Source organism: Mustela lutreola, chromosome 5 (assembly GCF_030435805.1).
Source record: "Mustela lutreola isolate mMusLut2 chromosome 5, mMusLut2.pri, whole genome shotgun sequence".
Classification (NCBI taxonomy): domain Eukaryota; kingdom Metazoa; phylum Chordata; class Mammalia; order Carnivora; family Mustelidae; genus Mustela; species Mustela lutreola.
In genome coordinates, this window is record NC_081294.1 from 151,395,078 (window position 1) to 151,413,512 (window position 18,435).

General features: G+C 53.4%; 1 protein-coding gene and 1 long non-coding RNA gene across 3 annotated transcripts in view; both read right to left on the reverse strand.

Moving 5' to 3' along the window:
- ADAMTS2 (ADAM metallopeptidase with thrombospondin type 1 motif 2) overlaps positions 1-18,020 on the reverse strand; it is a 216,554-nt gene extending 198,534 nt beyond the window's left edge. The window contains exons 1-2 of one of the 2 annotated variants that reach the window (XM_059175887.1): positions 17,579-18,020; positions 16,156-16,550 (exon numbers count right to left, since the gene is read on the reverse strand). In XM_059175887.1, coding sequence (XP_059031870.1) covers positions 16,156-16,550; positions 17,579-17,714 — 531 coding nt within the window. In that variant the 5' untranslated portion in view covers positions 17,715-18,020. Of the gene's footprint in view, positions 1-16,155; positions 16,551-17,004; positions 17,352-17,578 lie in introns of those variants that run through there. The other variant, XM_059175886.1, reaches the window with a different exon arrangement.
- Positions 2,547-6,822, reverse strand: LOC131832642 (uncharacterized). Its single transcript, XR_009354125.1, has 3 exons — positions 6,475-6,822; positions 4,368-4,458; positions 2,547-3,381 (listed from the first exon to the last, which is right to left on the reverse strand). It is a non-coding gene; the product is annotated as an uncharacterized LOC131832642 (long non-coding RNA).
- Positions 18,021-18,435: the final 415 nt, after the last annotated feature.

Below are 18,435 nucleotides of genomic sequence, written 5' to 3' on the forward strand. Positions count from 1 at the left end.
TGTAATAATAAACCTACAGGGAATAGATTTTAAAAGATGTGAATCAATGTCCTTCTTACTTCCCTGAGAAAATGAAACATCGTGAAGATGCCATTCACTTGTTCAACAAAGATTTGCTGAGGCCCTGTTGTGTGCTAGACACTACTGTAAGCACGAGATATCATCCAAAATAAAGATCCTCTTGGGATACTGCTTAAGATCATAAGCAAACAAACCCAAAATCCATTTGGAAAATGGACAAAAATAGTTAAAATATTTTTTTAAAGCCATGATGGTAATAACCTGCCCTATCAGGTACTAGAACATAGCATTGACAAAGGGCTTTGAGCAGGTATAAATAAAACAGACCAGAAATAAGCCAGAGCACCTCCACGAGCTTCACAGATGAGGGAGTGCACATCCCAAAGATACAAGGAAAGGGGTGAATTCATAAACGCCTGCCACTGAGACACAGAGCGGCAATTTAGAAAAAATAAGTATCTAAAACCCACACCTCATACAGTACAGGAAACATACTTCACTTGAATTAAAGGAGTTAAATATTTAAAAATCAAAATCCATGTCAAGAGCACTTCTTTGAAAGGCTGATTATTTTCTACGATCTAAATACACAGAAGAAATTAACAGCAAAGGCCTGGAAGAACTGGCCAGGAGAACTAAAAAGTTGGCATGGTAAAAATAAGAAAGGAAACGCTGTGGCTATCATTCTGCCTAAGCTCATAAAGGGTGAATGAATGCAGGGAGAAAGGGAGATGAATGAATGCACGGACTCAGTGGCCTTGATTACGGGGCAGATGCCTGGCCTCGCCTTCCCACACTCCAGTGGCTGCTGTCCTCCACATAGCTTTGGCTACCCTCCACCCTCCACCCGATCCACTCCCAGACTCTGAGCAGAAGTTGGCCTCCTGCACCCCCGTGCCCAGGAGCCCTCGTGCAGGACACCACCTACACAACCTTCCACAGCAGCCCAGGTCAGGACACAGACTGGTCCAACCAGCCTCCCCAGTAAGGACACAGCCCACAAGGGTCTGGGTACTCCAATAAGAAAAATGCCAATCAAAGGCCAGACCAGCCTATCTGAGGTAGGGGCTGCTCTGACAGGGCAGGGGCTTGGCCTTCACCTTGTTTGCCAAAATGCACCAAGAGCTCAGTGGCCAAGGAGAGGAGGGACTCCCCTGCCTAGGGCAGTAATTAACCCTGCTGTATAGGTTGGGGGTGGGGTGATGTGTACCTCAGGACAACAGAGGTTTCCAGGTGCAGCAGAGTTCCACATGCAGCAGCAGGAACACAGGTCATGGGCTCCATGTGACCTGGAGTGGGTCACTCCCCCTGTCTGAGCCCTACTTTCCTTCCAGATGAGATCCCATTCCCAGTGTCACAGGTGGTGATGTATTTATAAGAATATGCAGGCACAGCCTGGGTCAGAGTGTATGGCCAGTACTGAAGAGCCCATCACCAAGAAAAGTTCACTCAAGAGTCCCAGTTGCCTAAGTGGGGGGCTCACTTTGGGAAAGAGAGGGGATGGGAAAGGAAGGGAAGGGAGGAAGAGAAAGGAGGGGGTAAAACGGAGGGAGGAGAGAAGAGGGCATGACAGGGCAGGGAGGGAGGGAAGAGTGACAAGAGAAAGAGGGCATGCCTGGGAAAGAAGGATGGAAGGGCTTCCGGCGTCTGAGCCACGACCCCGTTCTACTTCCAGCTGAGCTGAGCCCTGGCCTGGGACCTCTCCTCACTCTGTATGCAGGTCTCAGACCAGCCACTGGTGGCTGGGACACACCCAACCACCCAGGAAGCTCAGACCTCAGCTCAAGGCTAGTGAGCTCACACCAGGGGCCAGTGATCAGCCAGTGGAGCTGAGGAGCTGAGGGCAGAATGGAGGCAAGAGGGATGGAAGCTTCACAGGGCCCAGGGTCTGGCTGGGGGATACTGAGGGACACCATGGCAGAGATGCCTCTGCCCCCACCCTGCCCAAAAGGGCCTGCAGGATCAGTACCCAGTGCCAAGTGAGTTCTACCTACCCACTGTGCGGACAGGCAGCCTCAGCCTTCCTCCGTCTGCCACGCTCTGAATTTCCAGGTAAAAGACTGGAGGGCAGAGAGGGTCAGGAGCTAATACCTCAGTAGCAGCTCCCATGGTCCTGGGCCACCTGGAGGCCTAGCTGTTCCTCTTGGACACCATCTCCTTCCACCCCAACCTCCCAAAGAGTTTGGATTCCAAACCTTTTGGACCGAGGCCAACCAGCTTGTTCCCCCTCACCCCCTCACCCCCAAGGAAGGTGGGTGGCCGCTGGGGAAACTGAGGGTCACAGGCCAGCCAAGTGGAGAGTCAGCCCTGAACCTGGTTCTGTCCAGCCTCATACCTCCTGACCCTCAGTGCATGCCCAAGGGCTATGCATAAGACTCTCCCTTGTAGCTCTTGAAAAACATAGACCCCCAAGTCCTACCCGCATCTGATAAATCAGAATCTCTCAGGCTGGGACCCCTGCACAGATATTGTTCAAAGGTGCCCAAATCCCATGCCCATCTGTGGGGAAAGAGACAGACAACACAATGGAGAACAATTTTATTCTCTACACAACAGGTCACAGATTCCCTCTATGGGAACGAGAGTCTTTCAGGAAAGACCTTTTAGAAACATGTGGGAACTAAGGTACCAGTGGGACCCCAAGGGGGTAGGGGCATGTGGGCAGGAATCAACCACTAAGCAAGAGGGTAAAGCCTTCTATAAGACTCGGGAAAAACTGAAGGTTGGGAGACACACCACTGAGAGAGGGAGAACCCAGCATGTCAGTTGGCAATTTGTCCCCATGTGGGCTTTCTAAGAATTGGTTCCAGCTCTCCTGGAAGCCACCTGCTCGGCTGGGCAGTTCAGCCTCCACCACCTTCCTCAGCAGCATGCCCCAGCCTCTTCCTGGGAGGGGCCCTGACAGCTGGAAATGGAGCTGGCTTGCATTTCAGGGCCAGCAAGTAGGCAACTCAGGGGACCTGCCAGCAGCCCAGAGTCCCAGGTCCTTGGAAAACACAGTCCCTGGGAATTGTCTAACGCCTCTGGCTTTGGGGGTTGGGGGCAGGGAGGGTGGCAGTGGTGTGTGAGGTGTTAGACAAATTTAATCTAGATTTGAGCTCCTGTGCTGATAAAAATAGGACCTCAGAAAACTAGAATTCAGAGGATATTGCCTTCTCACGAAATCCATCTTAGTCCACGAGCAAGCATTATATTTTATTAAGCAGAGAAATGCCAGGGGCGTTCCCGTCAGAGCCAGGCGCAGACTTGGATGCACAAAGCTGCTGCTGTTACTTAACATTACTCTGAAGGTTCTAGATGGTGCTGATTGGAAACGAGCCTCCGAAATTATCATCATTTATAGACAGTATAACTGTATACCTAGAAAACCCAGGGGAATGCACAAAGATATATTAGAATTAATGAGTTCTATCAAGCAGCTTGATAAAAGTTAATTATATAAAAATCAATAGCCTTCCTGTACACCAATGGTAGATGGAAGTGATTCCATAAACAATAGCAAAAAGGAAAAACAAAATCCTTGAAATGACCCTGATTTAAAATAATGAGTGACCCATATAAAAAAAGTATAATACTTTACCGAATAACATCAAAGCAAAATGAAATCAATTGAAAAATATACCATGTTCCTGGTAAATACTATAAATTATGTCAACTCCTCCTTTAATTGGTTTCTAAGTTTAATTTAATGTCAATCAAACCTGCAAGGGATGTTTTTAACCTGACAAAATAATTCTAAAATTCAATTGAAAGAAATAAACAGAGGTGACCAGCCAAGAAAATTTTGCAAAAGAATAACAGTGAAACGGGAAATATCCAGTCAGATGTCTCAAAGCAGCACTGTCCAACAGAAATGTAATGAGAACTTCACATATAGCCACATTTAAGAAAAAAATAAAAAATAAAAAAAATAAAACAGGTGAAATCAATTTCAGCAATATATCTTACTTTATCCACTACCTCCAAAATATTATTTCAATCTATACTCGATACTTTTAGATTATCGATGAGATATTTATACACACATATACATTTTACACTAAGACTTTGAATACTGAGTATTTTACACTCGGGCACCTCTCACTTAGGACCAGCCACCTTTCAAGTAGTGATAGCATCACCTGGTTCATGGCTACTGTGGTGGATAATGTAACTATAAAGCAGCTAATTCTTTAGCTATCACAGCTTTAAGGCTCTAATAATAAATACAGTTTAATGCTGGTAGAGACTTGATCTGTGATATTGGTTAACCCAACATTTCATTTGCAACTGATAGGAGACGGCGTCATCCATTAAAAATACATATATGTTCATATTCACAGCTCTTGAGCTACTTTTTCTCATACCTTCAGAAGCTCTGTCCCAATCAGACTGGCCACTTGGACAAGTCTTGCATGATAGAGAAATACACCTTATTTGCCAGGTAGTCCCAAATCCCTGCTTTCAAAAGAGAAGTATCCAGGTTCAGAGACAAATCCTTGAATATGCCACTCACAGACCTAGCAAGGGCTGGTCCTTCTGGGGTGAACCTCCCAATCTCCATTGCTGCTCTACTTCCTAACATGAGAACTGCCTACCAGCTCAGGCATGGCCTTAAAATCACTTGTAACAAAATAACAACAACAACAACAACAATAAAAAAAAAAAAAAAAACCTGCCTGTCCAGGACTCTAGACCCACATTTTCCACATTTACCACCTCTGAAGTCAGAATGAAATCACTGGGTTTTAATCACCACCAGCAGCCAGCAGCAACCATGTGGTGGCTGGCATTGCCTCGCAAACGCCAACCCAACAATGGCATGTGGCTCATATGCTATCCCTTACCTGAACTGCATGTAGGATCAGCACTTCCTGTGTTGAGATCCCTACTATCCAAAATGTCTTCAAAACACCATGATGGCAAAAAAAAAAAAAAAAATAATGGGCGCACAAAAGCACAGAGACAACGGAGTGGATAGCTTTGGCATCAGTGAGGAAACATTCTGGAGGAAGGACTGCAACTCCATGCTTTACCAAAGAGAGGAAAACACCCAGGAAAGAAGGCAGTCACACACTAAGTAAGCCAAGCAAGTGAAAAGGGAGGAAAAGCCCACTGTTTGGAGCAACTGGGGACAGGGCTGCTGGTGTCTATGCCTCTTAGGACTGTAGTTAGGGTGCAATGGTGCAGTGTAATTGGGAGTGTGTGCCCTATAACTGATGGCATCTCAGATCTGATGAAAGGCATAAACGGCCAGTATCTCCCAAACCCCAGGCCTGGACTAAGTACTTGTTGCACACACACTCTTTCAATGCCCAGCAAGCGTGGACAGGCTCCTCTCCCGCAACTTTGCAAGCAAGGAAAACAAGTTTTGTGCATTTCAGCCCTCCTCCAGACTGCCCAGCTACACAGGGCAGAGCGGACTGTGTGATACAGCAGCCTCCATCCACACCAAGTCCGTGCTCTCGTGAAACCTGCGGGGCAAGAAGGAGAGGTGCAGGGCCCGCCTAGCCCCTCCGCACTGCCTGGGCTGGGGTTCTGGATGCCGAGTTCCCTCTGCCTCCAAGCAGAAGCTGCGAGCCCCACTCCACAGGCCTAGAGTAGACGTGCAAGGTAATTGAAATTCATGGATGAGCCCGAGGAGCCAGCTCCAGGCTCTGTAATAACTTCTCCATATTAATGGCAGCACCGCAGACCTGGTGGACAGTTGACATTTAATATAAAACATAAGCAGCAGAGCAAGAGGCTCCTACCTGGGCCCTCCCATTTCAGAGCGCATGCCAGTGTGGGAGGAGGGGGCCCAAGGTGGTGCCAGGATTCAGAGGGCTAGGGTCTTCCTCTCCCCTGGGTACCTCTCCCCCATCTCAGTCCCCTCCCCTGCAGAAAGCCCTTGGCAAGAACACACACGACCATGCTTACACACTCACACTTGAATGCACGTGCTCACCCTACAAATACATGCATACTCACACCAAGGCACGCACTCACACACATGCTCACTCCAATGCACAAACTCACAAGCATAGACACACATTCACACGCAGGTACATATTCATATCACACTCATACAGATAGGCATGCACACACATACCCAAACACACCTTTCCACATACACACACACATCCATCCCCACACAAAGGTGCACAAACACGCACGTATGTTCCCCCAGGCTGCCCCAGCAGAGGAGGGCAGGGAGGGTAATGAAGGATGTGTCTGCCCACTGGTAGACCGAGGGTCCCAGGAAGGGATCCATACGCATTTGCCAGTATGGATTTCAGCGACCAGACTGGGGAGGCCCAGGCCACAGCTCAGGCCGCCACACAACAAAGCCAGCCTGGATACTAGGCGGGCACACCAGGCCCCTGGAGGGCGTCCCCATGGCTCGGGGCAGATGAGTTTCTCCAGACTGCTCCCCTTGGCTGTGGCACTCATGGTCCCCACAGCAGGCCTGGCCGACGCTCTGGCATTCCCTACCTCCCCGCTGACCCCTGGCATCACTCCACACTCCCCAAGTGCTGGGGGCACAGGGGGACCGGCTGCCACGGCTGGCCACGGGACGGTAAGACCCTGAAGCCAACACGGGAATGGGCGGCGCCGTTAAGCGCCACAACCAGCGCCAGACACACACGACGACACAGTGAAGTCACCGCAGGGTCACAAGGGATGACTCGGGAAGAGCCTGCCTCCCCGGCTCAGGCTCAGAGATCAGTGATCGACTGTGCTGGCCTTCCCTGAGGGGCCGAGCTGGGCTCCGCTCTGCCTGTCCCTAGAGGATTCCGCGCACCAAGGCGACCCCACACCCGGAGAGCCCACAGATCCCAGGAACTCACCAAGCCTCAGTTTCCTCATCTGTGAAAGAGGCACCTCAATGGCTAGTTCACAGGACGAATGCAGGGACTGGGCACATGCCGCAGCAGAGGCAGAGGGCATAGACACTGATTCTCTGGCCGCCTTTTCTTGAGGGGCAGCGTGGTTAGCAGGGCCCTCAGCCTGTAGAAGAGTGACGTGGCCATGACTGACGGTCGCGACCCCGAAGAGCTCTCGGCGGACAATTCTAGGCAGCGGCAGGCGCACGTGTCTCGGGCTAGAGCCAGTCAGCGCACAGCATTCCTGGGCCACAGTGATTGGCTATGGAAAAGTCCCGTGATCCAATCCCGCCCAATCAGAGTGAAGCTCAAGACCGTGGCGGGAACCTCCCAAAAATGGCTTCCTTTTCCCACCAAGCTGTTTGTGGGGGTGAGAGGGGTGTGGGGACAGCAGCAACCACTAGTACCCCAGAGAACAGAGTCCCACTGGAGAGGAAAACTGGACGAGCGGGGCTCAAGGGGCACCACTGCACCTCTGAACTACCTACCGAATCCCACGAGTCCTCAGATGCCCTTTTTCACCGTCTTAACCACTTTTGGTGTCGTTCGGTGCTCTTAAATGCTTTCCTAATGTTGCGCAACCATCATCAGACCTCTTGTTTTCTTGTAAAACTTAAATTCTGTAACCATTAACAATAACGCCACATTCCCGTCTTTACCCCAGCGCCTGGCAATCAGCTACTGGCTGCCTATGATTTTTAACGAGTCCAGGCGGGAGACAGATAAATGAGTCTGGCTTTCAGATCATGGATGCACCTACACCAAACTGAGGGGCCACCACAAGGCAAATGGGGTGGTGGGTCAGGGTCACAGGCTGCTACTCGCCCCCTATAGCACGAACCCCTGACAAGTCCGCCTCCATAGTGGCAGCCACTGATCAGTGCACGTCCCTACCCCGCCCAGGCAGGGAACAGCCTCTGAGATGCTCCTTCCCTTCCACCAAGTCACTCCCAGTGAGACGTGGTGGGGTGGCCAGCCAGAAGGTTGTAGACACGCTGGAAGCTGAGGCATAGGGTGATGGATGATGAAGTCAGGCTGGGTTCAAGCAAGTTCCCAGCCCCTGCCAGCAGGGACCCCTGGCCCATCTCAGATCCTGCTGCCAGCACACCTCCCAACACTTCCACACTCGCCTCTGGTGGCCCTGTCAGGGGTCCTCAGGGCCCATACAGGGTCTTCTCACTGGATGCGATACCAACACACTCAGAAACACGGTTTCTCTGAAGAAACAATGGGGAGCTCAGCAGCAAGGAGCCCACACTCCTGAGGGGCAACACTTTCTCAAGGGAGGTGGGGCTTCGGCTCGCCAGGGTCCCTACATCTCCCTCCTCCAACCCTGTCACCTCACTTGTGTTTGATCCCCATCTGGTCCCTAAGGCACCTGGAGTTGCCCTGGGAGTGTCCCAGAAATGGTTAACTCCAGCCCCCAGTTTCCACCTGGACAAACTGAGGCCAGTGGTGAGAGGATTTACTCAGGGTCCGGAAGATGACTTGCCAGAGCCCAGACCAACGTCTCCTCACCCCCACCCAACACTTCCCCATACAGGAATGGGGAGGTGGGGGAGGGTCTTCCCTCTCTTACTCGGATTGATTTAGACCAAGGGTTTTGAACTCAAGTTTCATGAACCCCAAAGTAGGTGCAGGAAAACCATAAAACTACATGTTATACACAATGCTTTCCTATGGGAAAGGAGGCAGAGTTTTCAACCATTCTCCAAGGGGGTCTTCCCCAGGGAGTGTGGGCATTCTGGGATTGGCAAGAGAGCAGATGAGGAAAGATGGGCCAGCTCTGGGGGCTACACAGGGTCTCGGGAGCAAGTCCCCAACCATTTCCTCCATAGGCTTCTGGCCCCCTCTCCCTGGGAACTCTCATTTCACAGCTCCCAGGTGAGGTCTGCCCAGCCAGAGCGGGGCCCTGCGAACACAGCTGGGTGGGTACACATTAGGCATGGTACATGTTACCAAGAAGCACAGGGTGCAACCTGGCATGACAATGCCTAGGATCGCTTCCTGGATGAAATGCCATTTAGCTGAGACCTACGGAGTGAGCCAGGTAAAGACGAAGGTAAAAGAGTGGTCTAGGCAAGGACACAACCTATGCAAAGGTCCTGAGATGAGGGGTGTCCTGTGTTGGGGGAACTAAAAGCTCAGTGTGATGGGGCACAGGCATGAGAAGGACACTGTGACAGATGAAACTGGAGGCCACTGGGCCAGGTCATAGTTTGTCCTGAATGCCAGGATGGTAGATTTGGATATTTTTCCGGGTTTGGATTTTTTTTTTTTTAAGGGCAATAAGAATCACTGAAAGATCTTGAGCAAAGAGTGACATAACTTAATATATGGTTTATGAAAATCAGTGTGGCTGCTGTAAGGAGAAAGAGTTACTGGGGACAGACCAAATAGCAGCAGATCTTCATCACAGGTACAAAAGACAGGGCTTGGGATCAGGCATTGTGGAGGGATGGGAATAGGGATAAAGTCCAGAGACATCTAGGACAGTGGCAGGCTGGATATACGGGTCATGGAGAGGGAGGAGAGGGGTGATCCTGGGATTCCCACCCAAGAAAGAGTGGAATCTAAGAAAGTGGAGACCACTTTCCATTTCAGAAGCACGGAGTCACCAGGGAGGGAGCCCTGGAGGCAGCTGGGCAGGCAAGTCTGGAGCCCATGAAGAGATCTGGACATGGGGACCCAGAGTCCAGATGGAGTGCAGTGATAATTGTTTTCATCTGCTCGACACTGTTCACCTTCCTCTTGCTTTCATGTAAAACATCCATCCATTCCAGGGTTTGGGGATCTGACCCTCACTTTCAATCCTAAACATGAGCAAGAAACTCAGGCCAGGCTTACATCACAACGATTGGTTCAAAGAGGGCCCTGTAACCTAAGTGGGGCCCAACAAAGCCCTCTCCAGGATGCTAGCAGGAACCATCGAGAAAGGAGTGCTCTCCATTTCTGATTGCTACCATGGCAGCAATTTAAGCCAGGAGTTGCCAGTGGTCCCCACATGGGGAAGACCATATTGAGACAGAGAGTAATAGAGCTGAAAGGTAGAGAACATGTGATGAAACAAGCCCTGAACCCCTGGATGCAGCCATGCCTGAACTCATCAGGACCCCAAGAGTCATCGGGCTCATGACATCCCTTGTTTATTTCATTTACTGTAAGCCAGGTCTCTGTCACTTAAACTGAATGAGTCTTAAACAACAAGGAGGAGGGGCAGGAGGAAGGAAGACTGGCTGCAAGTCCCAGGCATCCTCGCCCTCAACCCCACAGATTGAGCCTGCCACACCTGCCCACCCCACCCTAGCACCTGTGCCAGCTGGAGCCCAATGTATGGCCTTAAAAGCAGGATGCTTGTGAGGAAAAATGAAACTCATCGTGGTCCCTTAGGCCAGCAGATGATTTCTCTCTGTAGACCTCAGTGATTCTTAATGACTAAAGACTGGACACAAGCTCCTGGGTGGCTCAGTTTGTTAAGCTTCCGACTCTTTTTTTTTTTTTAAGATTTTACTTTTTTTATTTGACAGAGACCACAAATAGGCAGTGAAGCAGGCAGCGGGGGTGGGGGAAGAAGGCTCCCTGCTTAGCAGAGAACCTGATGCGGGGCTCAATCCCAGGACCCTGGGATCATGACCTGAGCTGAAGGCAAAGGCTTAACCCACTGAGCCACCCAGGTACCCAAGCTCCTCACTCTTAATTTCAGCTCAGGTCATGATCTCAGCATGCTGGTATCGAGCCCCACACTGGCTCTGCACTCAGTGTAGAATCTGCTTGGGATTCTCTCTCTCTTTTTCCCTCTACCCCTCCCCACCCCCACTCAAGCTCGCTCCCTCTCTCTCTCAAATAAATAAATGAAATAATAAAAAAAAATACTGGACAGCATAGGTACCTAGTGGAGGGGCCCCAGCCCACAAGGCAGAAACCCTTGGGTCTCTCTGCACCTCAGGCACACCGTGGGAGTTCTGCTTCACAGCATCATGGGGCCTCACATTGAGCCCCCTGGGAAGGGTGTACACTGCCCCCACCCCTCAGACCTCAGGACAGGACCAGACCTCAGAGCTCAGACCCTTCCCACCCCCCATCCCATGATGACTTCCACCCACTAGCCTAGTCATGCCCTATCAGGCTGGAGGGGTCCCCAGAGCTGCCCTGAGGTGGGAGGCAGAGAGGGAGCTGGGTGCTTCAGCTATACGGGAGTCCCCATTACGATCACCCAGCTACAAAGACTCAGGCAACCCCCCAAGAACTGCAGGCTAGAGCAGGTCAGCAGTGTATCAGCAAGCCACTCAGCCACCAGGCCTGCTCCCAGACTCAGAAGGGCTCCAGGAGTCAAAATAGGGAAGGTAAAAAATGTTTTACAGAAGTGCGTTTCTTCATTTTTATTCTTTCTGTTGGCATGCCAAAAAAACAAAACAAAACCAACAATAAAATGTAGTGCGCATGATCTTGGAATCATGCATTGGGTGGAAGACATGCATTCAAATACCAACAGCAAAGCTTGAAGCAAGCTGTCAGCATTTGGAGACTCAGTTGATTCATCTGTAGAATGGGGATAATATCAAGCACAGGCCATAGGACATCGTGAGGACTGAACAAGGAGATGCAGGCATAAGGCACTCAGCAGGCAGTCTGGCACATAATAGCAAACTATGACTTACTATTTACTATTATTACAATAGGCTTCTGCTTGGGTTATAAAAAATAAGCTTTTATTTATTTGTGAGAGAGAGAGAGAGTGAGTGCATGGATGGGGGAGGGTCGGAGGCAGAGGGAGAAGCAGACTCCCCTGCTGAGCAGGGAGCCCAACACGGGGCTAGATCCCAGGACCCTGAGATCATGACCTGAGCCGAAGGCAGACTCTTACTGACTGAGCCACCCAGGCACCCCCCTCACTGGATTTTTAATGAGCATATGTGAATAATATGAAATTAACACATGCAAGAACCCTTCATTAAGCATAATTTTCTCATGCATCATGAAAAAACAAACCTTAACCTCTCCTCATGAATGTTATGAATGACTTCTGTCTAGTGGCTATAAAACAAACAAACAAACAAACAAACAAAAAACCTGGAAACTCTGCGTTTGCAGACTCTGGGAATAAAGTGCACAGCATGTCTTACAAAGCATGTCTTCAAGTGGAATTTCTTAAGTCTGCACCTCTACCTGACTCCAGAACAATCTACATCTTGGCAGATTCAGAATCACCATCTCATAGTAACTGAGGGGAAAGCACCTCTTCTGCTCTCCATTTCTGGGGGTCTGCAAATCTCATGTCCTGCTCCTCACAGGAGCACCAGAGCCCAGGCTGGCCGGAGTGATAACCAGGTCTCAGCGGAATTATTCAGAAAACGATACCCCTAGACTCAGAATAGAAGGACCACACTTGAGAACAAAGCCAACCCAAAAGAAGACAGAGGCAGGAGATGGGATGTGTCCTAATGACCTAAAGGGAGCACCTGGAATCAGTCATGCCTGAAGACTTACCATTAGGAGAGCTATTGTTCAAACCCATTTAAGCAGTCTGTCAGTTGTAACTGAAAGGATCCTGACAGATACTGAGAAATAAGATTCCCCTTGACTAGAAGACTGCTGTCCAAAGATTTTATTTATTTATTTTTTGAGAGAGAATGCACGTACAAGCTCCTGGGACCCTGTTCCATGGATTTTCTACACAACTTCCAGGAAGACACATTCTGCAAAAAAGGGGTTCCACAGTCCCCTCTGTGTGGGAAATGACAGGTTACTCAGAGTGTGAGAGCTTTCTTAATTACAGAAATTCCCAGAGACTGCGATGGGCCCCCTGAATTGCCCAAGCTGAGTGCAAAGTGCAGCATCCCCCACACCTGTTGTCCACTGAAACCCGTCTGCAAGGAACAACTAGTGGAAGAATGTGCAGAACTCTCTTGCAGAAACAGGGCTGTTGATGCGGCACCTGGGTGGCTCAGTGCATTAGCGTCTGCCTTCAGCTCCGGTCATGACCCCAGGGTCCTGGGGTTAAGCCCCGCATCAGGCTCCCTGGTCAGCAGGGAGTCTGCTTCTCTCTCTCCCTTTGCTCCCTCTCTCCCCCTGCTCATATACTCTCTCTCTCTCTCTCACTCTCTGTCAAATAAATAAATAAATAAATAAATAAATAAAATCTTTAGAAATGGGGCTGTTGAGCCTTGCTTCTCAAAGGGCGGCCTGAGGACCAGGACGCTTATTAGAAATGCAGAACTTGGGGCGCCTGGGTGGCTCAGTGGGTTAAGCCGCTGCCTTCGGCTCAGGTCATGATCTCAGGGTCCTGGGATCGAGTCCCGCATCGGGCTCTCTGCTCAGCAGGGAGCCTGCTTCCTCCTCTCTCTCTGCCTGCCTCTCTGCCTACTTGTGATCTCTCTCTGTCAAATAAATAAATAAATAATCTTTAAAAAAAGAAAAAAAGAAATGCAGAACTTGCATTTCTGGGTAGCTCAGAAGATTAAGCATCCAACTCTTGATTTCAGCTCAGGTCATGATCTCAGGGTCTTGAGTACAAGCCCCAGATCTTGAGATCCACACCCAGTGAGGAATCTGCTTAAGAGTGTCTCTCTCTCTCTCTCTCTTTCTCCCTCTGCCATTCCCTGCCCTCACATGTTCTTTCAGAGAGACATACAGACAGAAAGAGAAAGAGAGAAGGAAAGAAAGGAAAGGAAAGGAGGGAAAAGAAAAGGAAGGAAGGAAGGCAGAACTTTAGGCCCCACCCTAGATGTGCTGAACCAGAACTTGCATTTTAACAAGATCCCTGGGGATGTGCACACATGCTACAGCATGACATACCTGCTTTGGTGAGTTTTGCTATCTCTGAAGGAAGAATAAATGCTACAGAGGCGGGGGGCCTATGTGGCATGGTGGTTAAGGGCCTGAGTTGCTAGGAGAATGAGATGCATTTATTCACGTAAGGCCTATTGGGAGGAGTGCACAGATTTTGCACATCTCAGTGCCTTCTACCCAGCCCAACTTGGGAGCCCTGTGGCACATAGGGCTGGAGGGAACCAGGCTGGATTCCAGCAGGCATGGTGGTCTTGAGCAAGTTGCTCGACCTCCCAGAGCCTCATCTGAGCATGTGCAAACCAGGGATGAGGATCCCTCCCCTGCATGATAGCTATGGGGACCACAGCTCTGCACCATGTATAGAGCCCCAGATCTATCAGTGATACACAGAAAGACTCAAAGGGTTAAGGGATTAATTAGTATAAAATGAGAAGAGACACAGCAAAACAAAAGGAAGGAAGGAGGGACAGAAGAGAGAAAGGAGGGAAGGAAGGAAGGAAGGAAGAGGGAGGAAGGAAGAGTACAGAATTAATATTGATGCCCCCAATGTCTCCAGGCCCTTTTTCCTTGACAGCATTCAAGACCCCTCAGGCAAGCCCCAGCACATCTTCCAACTCTCGTCTTCTTTCCAGCTGCCTTGCAGGACCCTGTGCAGATGTGTGGCCAGTCCTCATGACATCTCACCATGCCTGTCCCGACCAGGCCAACGCACACCCAGTACCTGCACACGTGTTCTTCCCTCCACTAAGGTTGCCAACCTGCCCCTTGACCTGCTGCCAACTCATTCTCCAAATAGCCCCCAGGAGCCTACGGTCAAAGCCCAAGCCAGAGCTGCCCCTCAGCCCATCAGTGGTCCCCAGCTCCAGGTGGGCACTGGGCCAGCCACACCCCTGACCCGCACAGTGGACAGATGGCACTAAGAGGTTCTGGCTAAACGAATGAATCACCAAATGACAGATGAAAGAATGATACAGAGACAAAGCATCCCATAAAATTCTCTCCATCAGGAATCTCTCAGTCGACAGGAGCTGACCCACCTACAGACTGCATCTGAGTCAGATCCCCCAAATCCTGGAGTTCCCAGCACCAATTTATTTAGGAAATTCACCTACAGCATGAAATGAGACACACCTATGAGGCCCCGGATGGCCTCAGAGACAATGGCCATATAAAAGGCTGCACCACAACAACCCAACTCCTCCAAGGACATTTATAGCTGTTTGCAATATGCCTGGGTTCTAACTCAATGAGCCAAAGGCAGTGATTTTCCGAAGCAACAAGTGACATTTCCTGTGTCTCCATAAAAAGAACACCAGTGGTTGTGGGGCTCTGGTGGGACTGCAGACTCTGCAGGCAGCAGTAGGACTAGCCTGAGGACAGGGGCCTCGGGGGCCAGCAGGGCCGGGAGAGCGGCCACTCGCCCGCACAGCAGTGCTCTGAGCAGCAATTAGAGCAGAACCCACGGTGGGTGGCTTCAGATGTCTGGCCAGGCCCGGCCAGCCTGACCACCGCACCCCCAATCCAAAATAGAAGACTGCAGTGGTTTCTGCCACGTGCCAGGCCCCGGGGCGGCCGGACAAAGCACCGCCAATGTCAGCCGCCTCCCTGAGCATCGATCCAGGCTTCCTCTGAGGCCGCGCTCATGCCAAGCTGTGGTCCCTCTGGGCCCCTGGAAACAAGAAAATGTCCCAGGGCTCAAGGCACACTGGGTGGCCCAACCAGTCCCAGGAGGGGACTCAGCCTCTCTCCTTGTCCTTCAGAGGCTGCCCGTGGGCACCAGAGCCTGCATTTCCAAATGCTCCCCTTGGCTCAAAATAGAGAGAGAAAACCGACTTTTCAAATTACCAGCTGGAGTTCAACAGGAAACCACAGCAGAAAAATCAGTGGCTCCCGGTCAGCCAGGGGGCAGACGGATAACTGGGCATTTCAGCACCAAAGCCTGCCTGCTCCCTGGACTGCCACCACCTGCACACACAGAAACAAGAAGACAGACTTCCAGCACGTGTGCCCCCCCAACACATATCACATATGTTAAGATGCCCATGGACACACACTGAACAGATACCCAGACACCCAAAGGAGCAGAAACCCACAGATACACACATGTATAAGACACACAATGGCACATCCACATATCTGCATGGGTTCCCAGATCCGTGCACACACCAACATTCCAGAACACGCATGCAAATGCATACACTCCCGGAGTCGTACACACTGGTGACCACAGGAAGACCTGTGCCCCACAGGCATCAGGGAGACGGCACTCTGCTACTTGGCAGAGCTTTGGAGAACACCACCCGCTGCCTAAGTCACTCCTCTGGGGTCAGTTGAAATAACTTGCCTTTGTGCCAACCCCTTCCTTCTGTGCGGGGTGCTGCCTGCACGCTGGGGTGCAAAGAAGATCCTCAGTGCAGGCCTTGGAGTCACGGGGAACCAGCTCCCAAGTGCCAGGCAAGGGCAGTGGGCAGAAAGGAGCGAGAGAGAAGTGAGTACTCACCAGCCCGTCGCAGTTACTGAGCGCCACGGAGGAGGCTTCAGCCAGACCCGCCACGTCTCCGACGTAGAGACAGGTCCCAAGCAGGGGCTCCACGCGGGTGGCACCCGACTCGCTTTGCCACTCCACGGTGGCTCCGGGCGCCACGAGGCGGGCGTTGGGCCGCAGCCGCAGGTGCAGGTCTCGACCGAAGACCGTGACGTTGTAGAAGAGGCGGCCGCCAGGGTCCTCCTCGTTGTCTCCAGGTAAGCCCGGGGTCTGGACAGGGGCTGCCCTGCGGGCCCGTACCCCAGCCTGGGCCGACGCCGCTGACACCACGTGGGACACCAAGCGGCCCTGGGCGTCAGTGCGCACCGGCACCGCCAGGATGCGCTCCGCTCCGTGTCCCAGGGGCCCGCCTGCAACGGGAAGGGGCGTTAGACCCGCCAAGATCTCGGAGCCCGGGGGACCCGCCGCCAAGCCCCGCAGCCCCCCAGCCCTCCCCCATCCACCACCACTGCGAAAGAAAGGGCATTCTGCCAGACAACCCCCAGAAACTAGCCTTCACCTCCCCGGCCTTCTTCCGACTGGGAAGGGGCGTTAACGGGGCCACCATTCCGGAACCCCGCCGCTCCCAGGCGGTCCCCCTCTGGGACCCAGTCAGCCAAGCGCTCTGCCCCCTGTCCCGTTCCGTTTTGAAGCTCGAGAGCTCCTCACAGTTCCCCTGGGGACAGCCCCATCAGAGCGCCCCCGGCCCTTGAACCTACCGTCCTTGGCAGGACGTGGAGCTGCTCCGAAACCATTGCCGGTTGGCCCCTTACCGTGCGCCTCGCCTCAACCCCTTCGCGGCCCCCGCCGCCCGGGCGCCCTCACCGCTAGCCTCCGGAGCGGCGAGGACTCGGCTCCCCCGGGCACGCGCGGCCTGTCCTCCGTGTCCAGCTCTCGGTTGGACCGATGCCGGCCCCCTCCCCGCGCGCCCGAGGACAGGGAGGGGTGGAGCAGGGTCCCTCGGGTGCTCAGGTATTCCCCCCCACCCCGGGCGCCGCATCAGTCCTCAGGGCCCAAGGCGGCGCGCTCAGCACCCGTCTCCTCCCGAGCGTCCCCGGACTCGAGCCCCGGCGCCGCCTCGCCCTGGCTCCCCAGGACCCGCTGGGGCTAGCGCCGCGCTCTCGGCTGCGGGGCTTTCCCGGCCCTCCATCTCCTTGCTCCGCGTCCCGGGAGCCGCGAACGCTCCCAGGTTCCCCTCCGGCCGGAGGCGCTCCGGTGCGCCGCGGGGCGCCCCCTGCGCGACCAACCCAGCCCCGAAGTTGGCCAACTTGGCCCCGGGCGGGGCGCGCGGAGTTTGCCCAAGTCGGGCTGGACAACGCCTGGGGAGGGGGCGGCGGATCACGCGGGGCGGGGCCCGGCCGACGGGGTTCGTGGGGCGTGGGGACCCGGCTGCACCTACCTGGGGGGTCGGCGGCGGCTGCAAGCCGGGCGTCCGCGGGCGGCGGCGGCAGCAGGAGCGGCGGCAGCAGCAGCAGCAGCAGCAGCAGCAGCGCGGGGCAGAGCAGGCGGCAAGCGGCTCCCGCCGGCGGATCCATGGCAGCCGGACCGCAGCCGGGGCCCCGCACTCGCTGCCGGCGCGAAAGTTCCCCGCGCGCCGCCCAGCCCACATCTGGGGGCAGCTGGAGCCGCCCGCAGCTGCAGCACCGCAGGGCGCGGGGCGGAGGAGGCGAGGCGCGGAGAGGAGGGCGGGGGAGCGCGGAGGGGAGGCGGGGAGAGGAAAGGAGCGAGCGAGCGAGCGAGGCGGGAGGGAGGAGAAGGCGAGCGAGGGGGAGGGCGGGGACGGCGGGCGCCTCAGCCTGCGGTGACCCGGCGCTTCTTGGCGCGGCGGCCGCCGCCGCCTGCTCTCCTCCTCGCGCCGCCGCCGCCGCGGTTCCGGCTCGCAGCGAAGCAGAGACACCCCGAGGCGGCGGCAGAGAAGCGCCGTGGGCCGGACTGGGGGTGCCCCGCCGCCGGCCACCATCGGGCGCGCCACGCGCCCTGGCGGCGCACAACCTCGAACGAGCGGCGCCCGCCTGAGCATCCCCACCCAGAGAGTCCGTGGGGCGCCCGGGTTCCACCCGTCAGGCTAGGGGCGCAAAGAGCTGCCTCACCCTCTCTTGGGCGCCCTGGGGCTGGACGGGGCAGGAGAATGGGACCGGGTTGGGGAGGCCTGAGATGGAAACTCCAGAGTCTGAAAGACGCTTTTATGGGAGGAAGCATGCACTGCAGGGACTATCCCAAATATCAACTTTTACCCTTCCAGAAAGATGCAAGCTT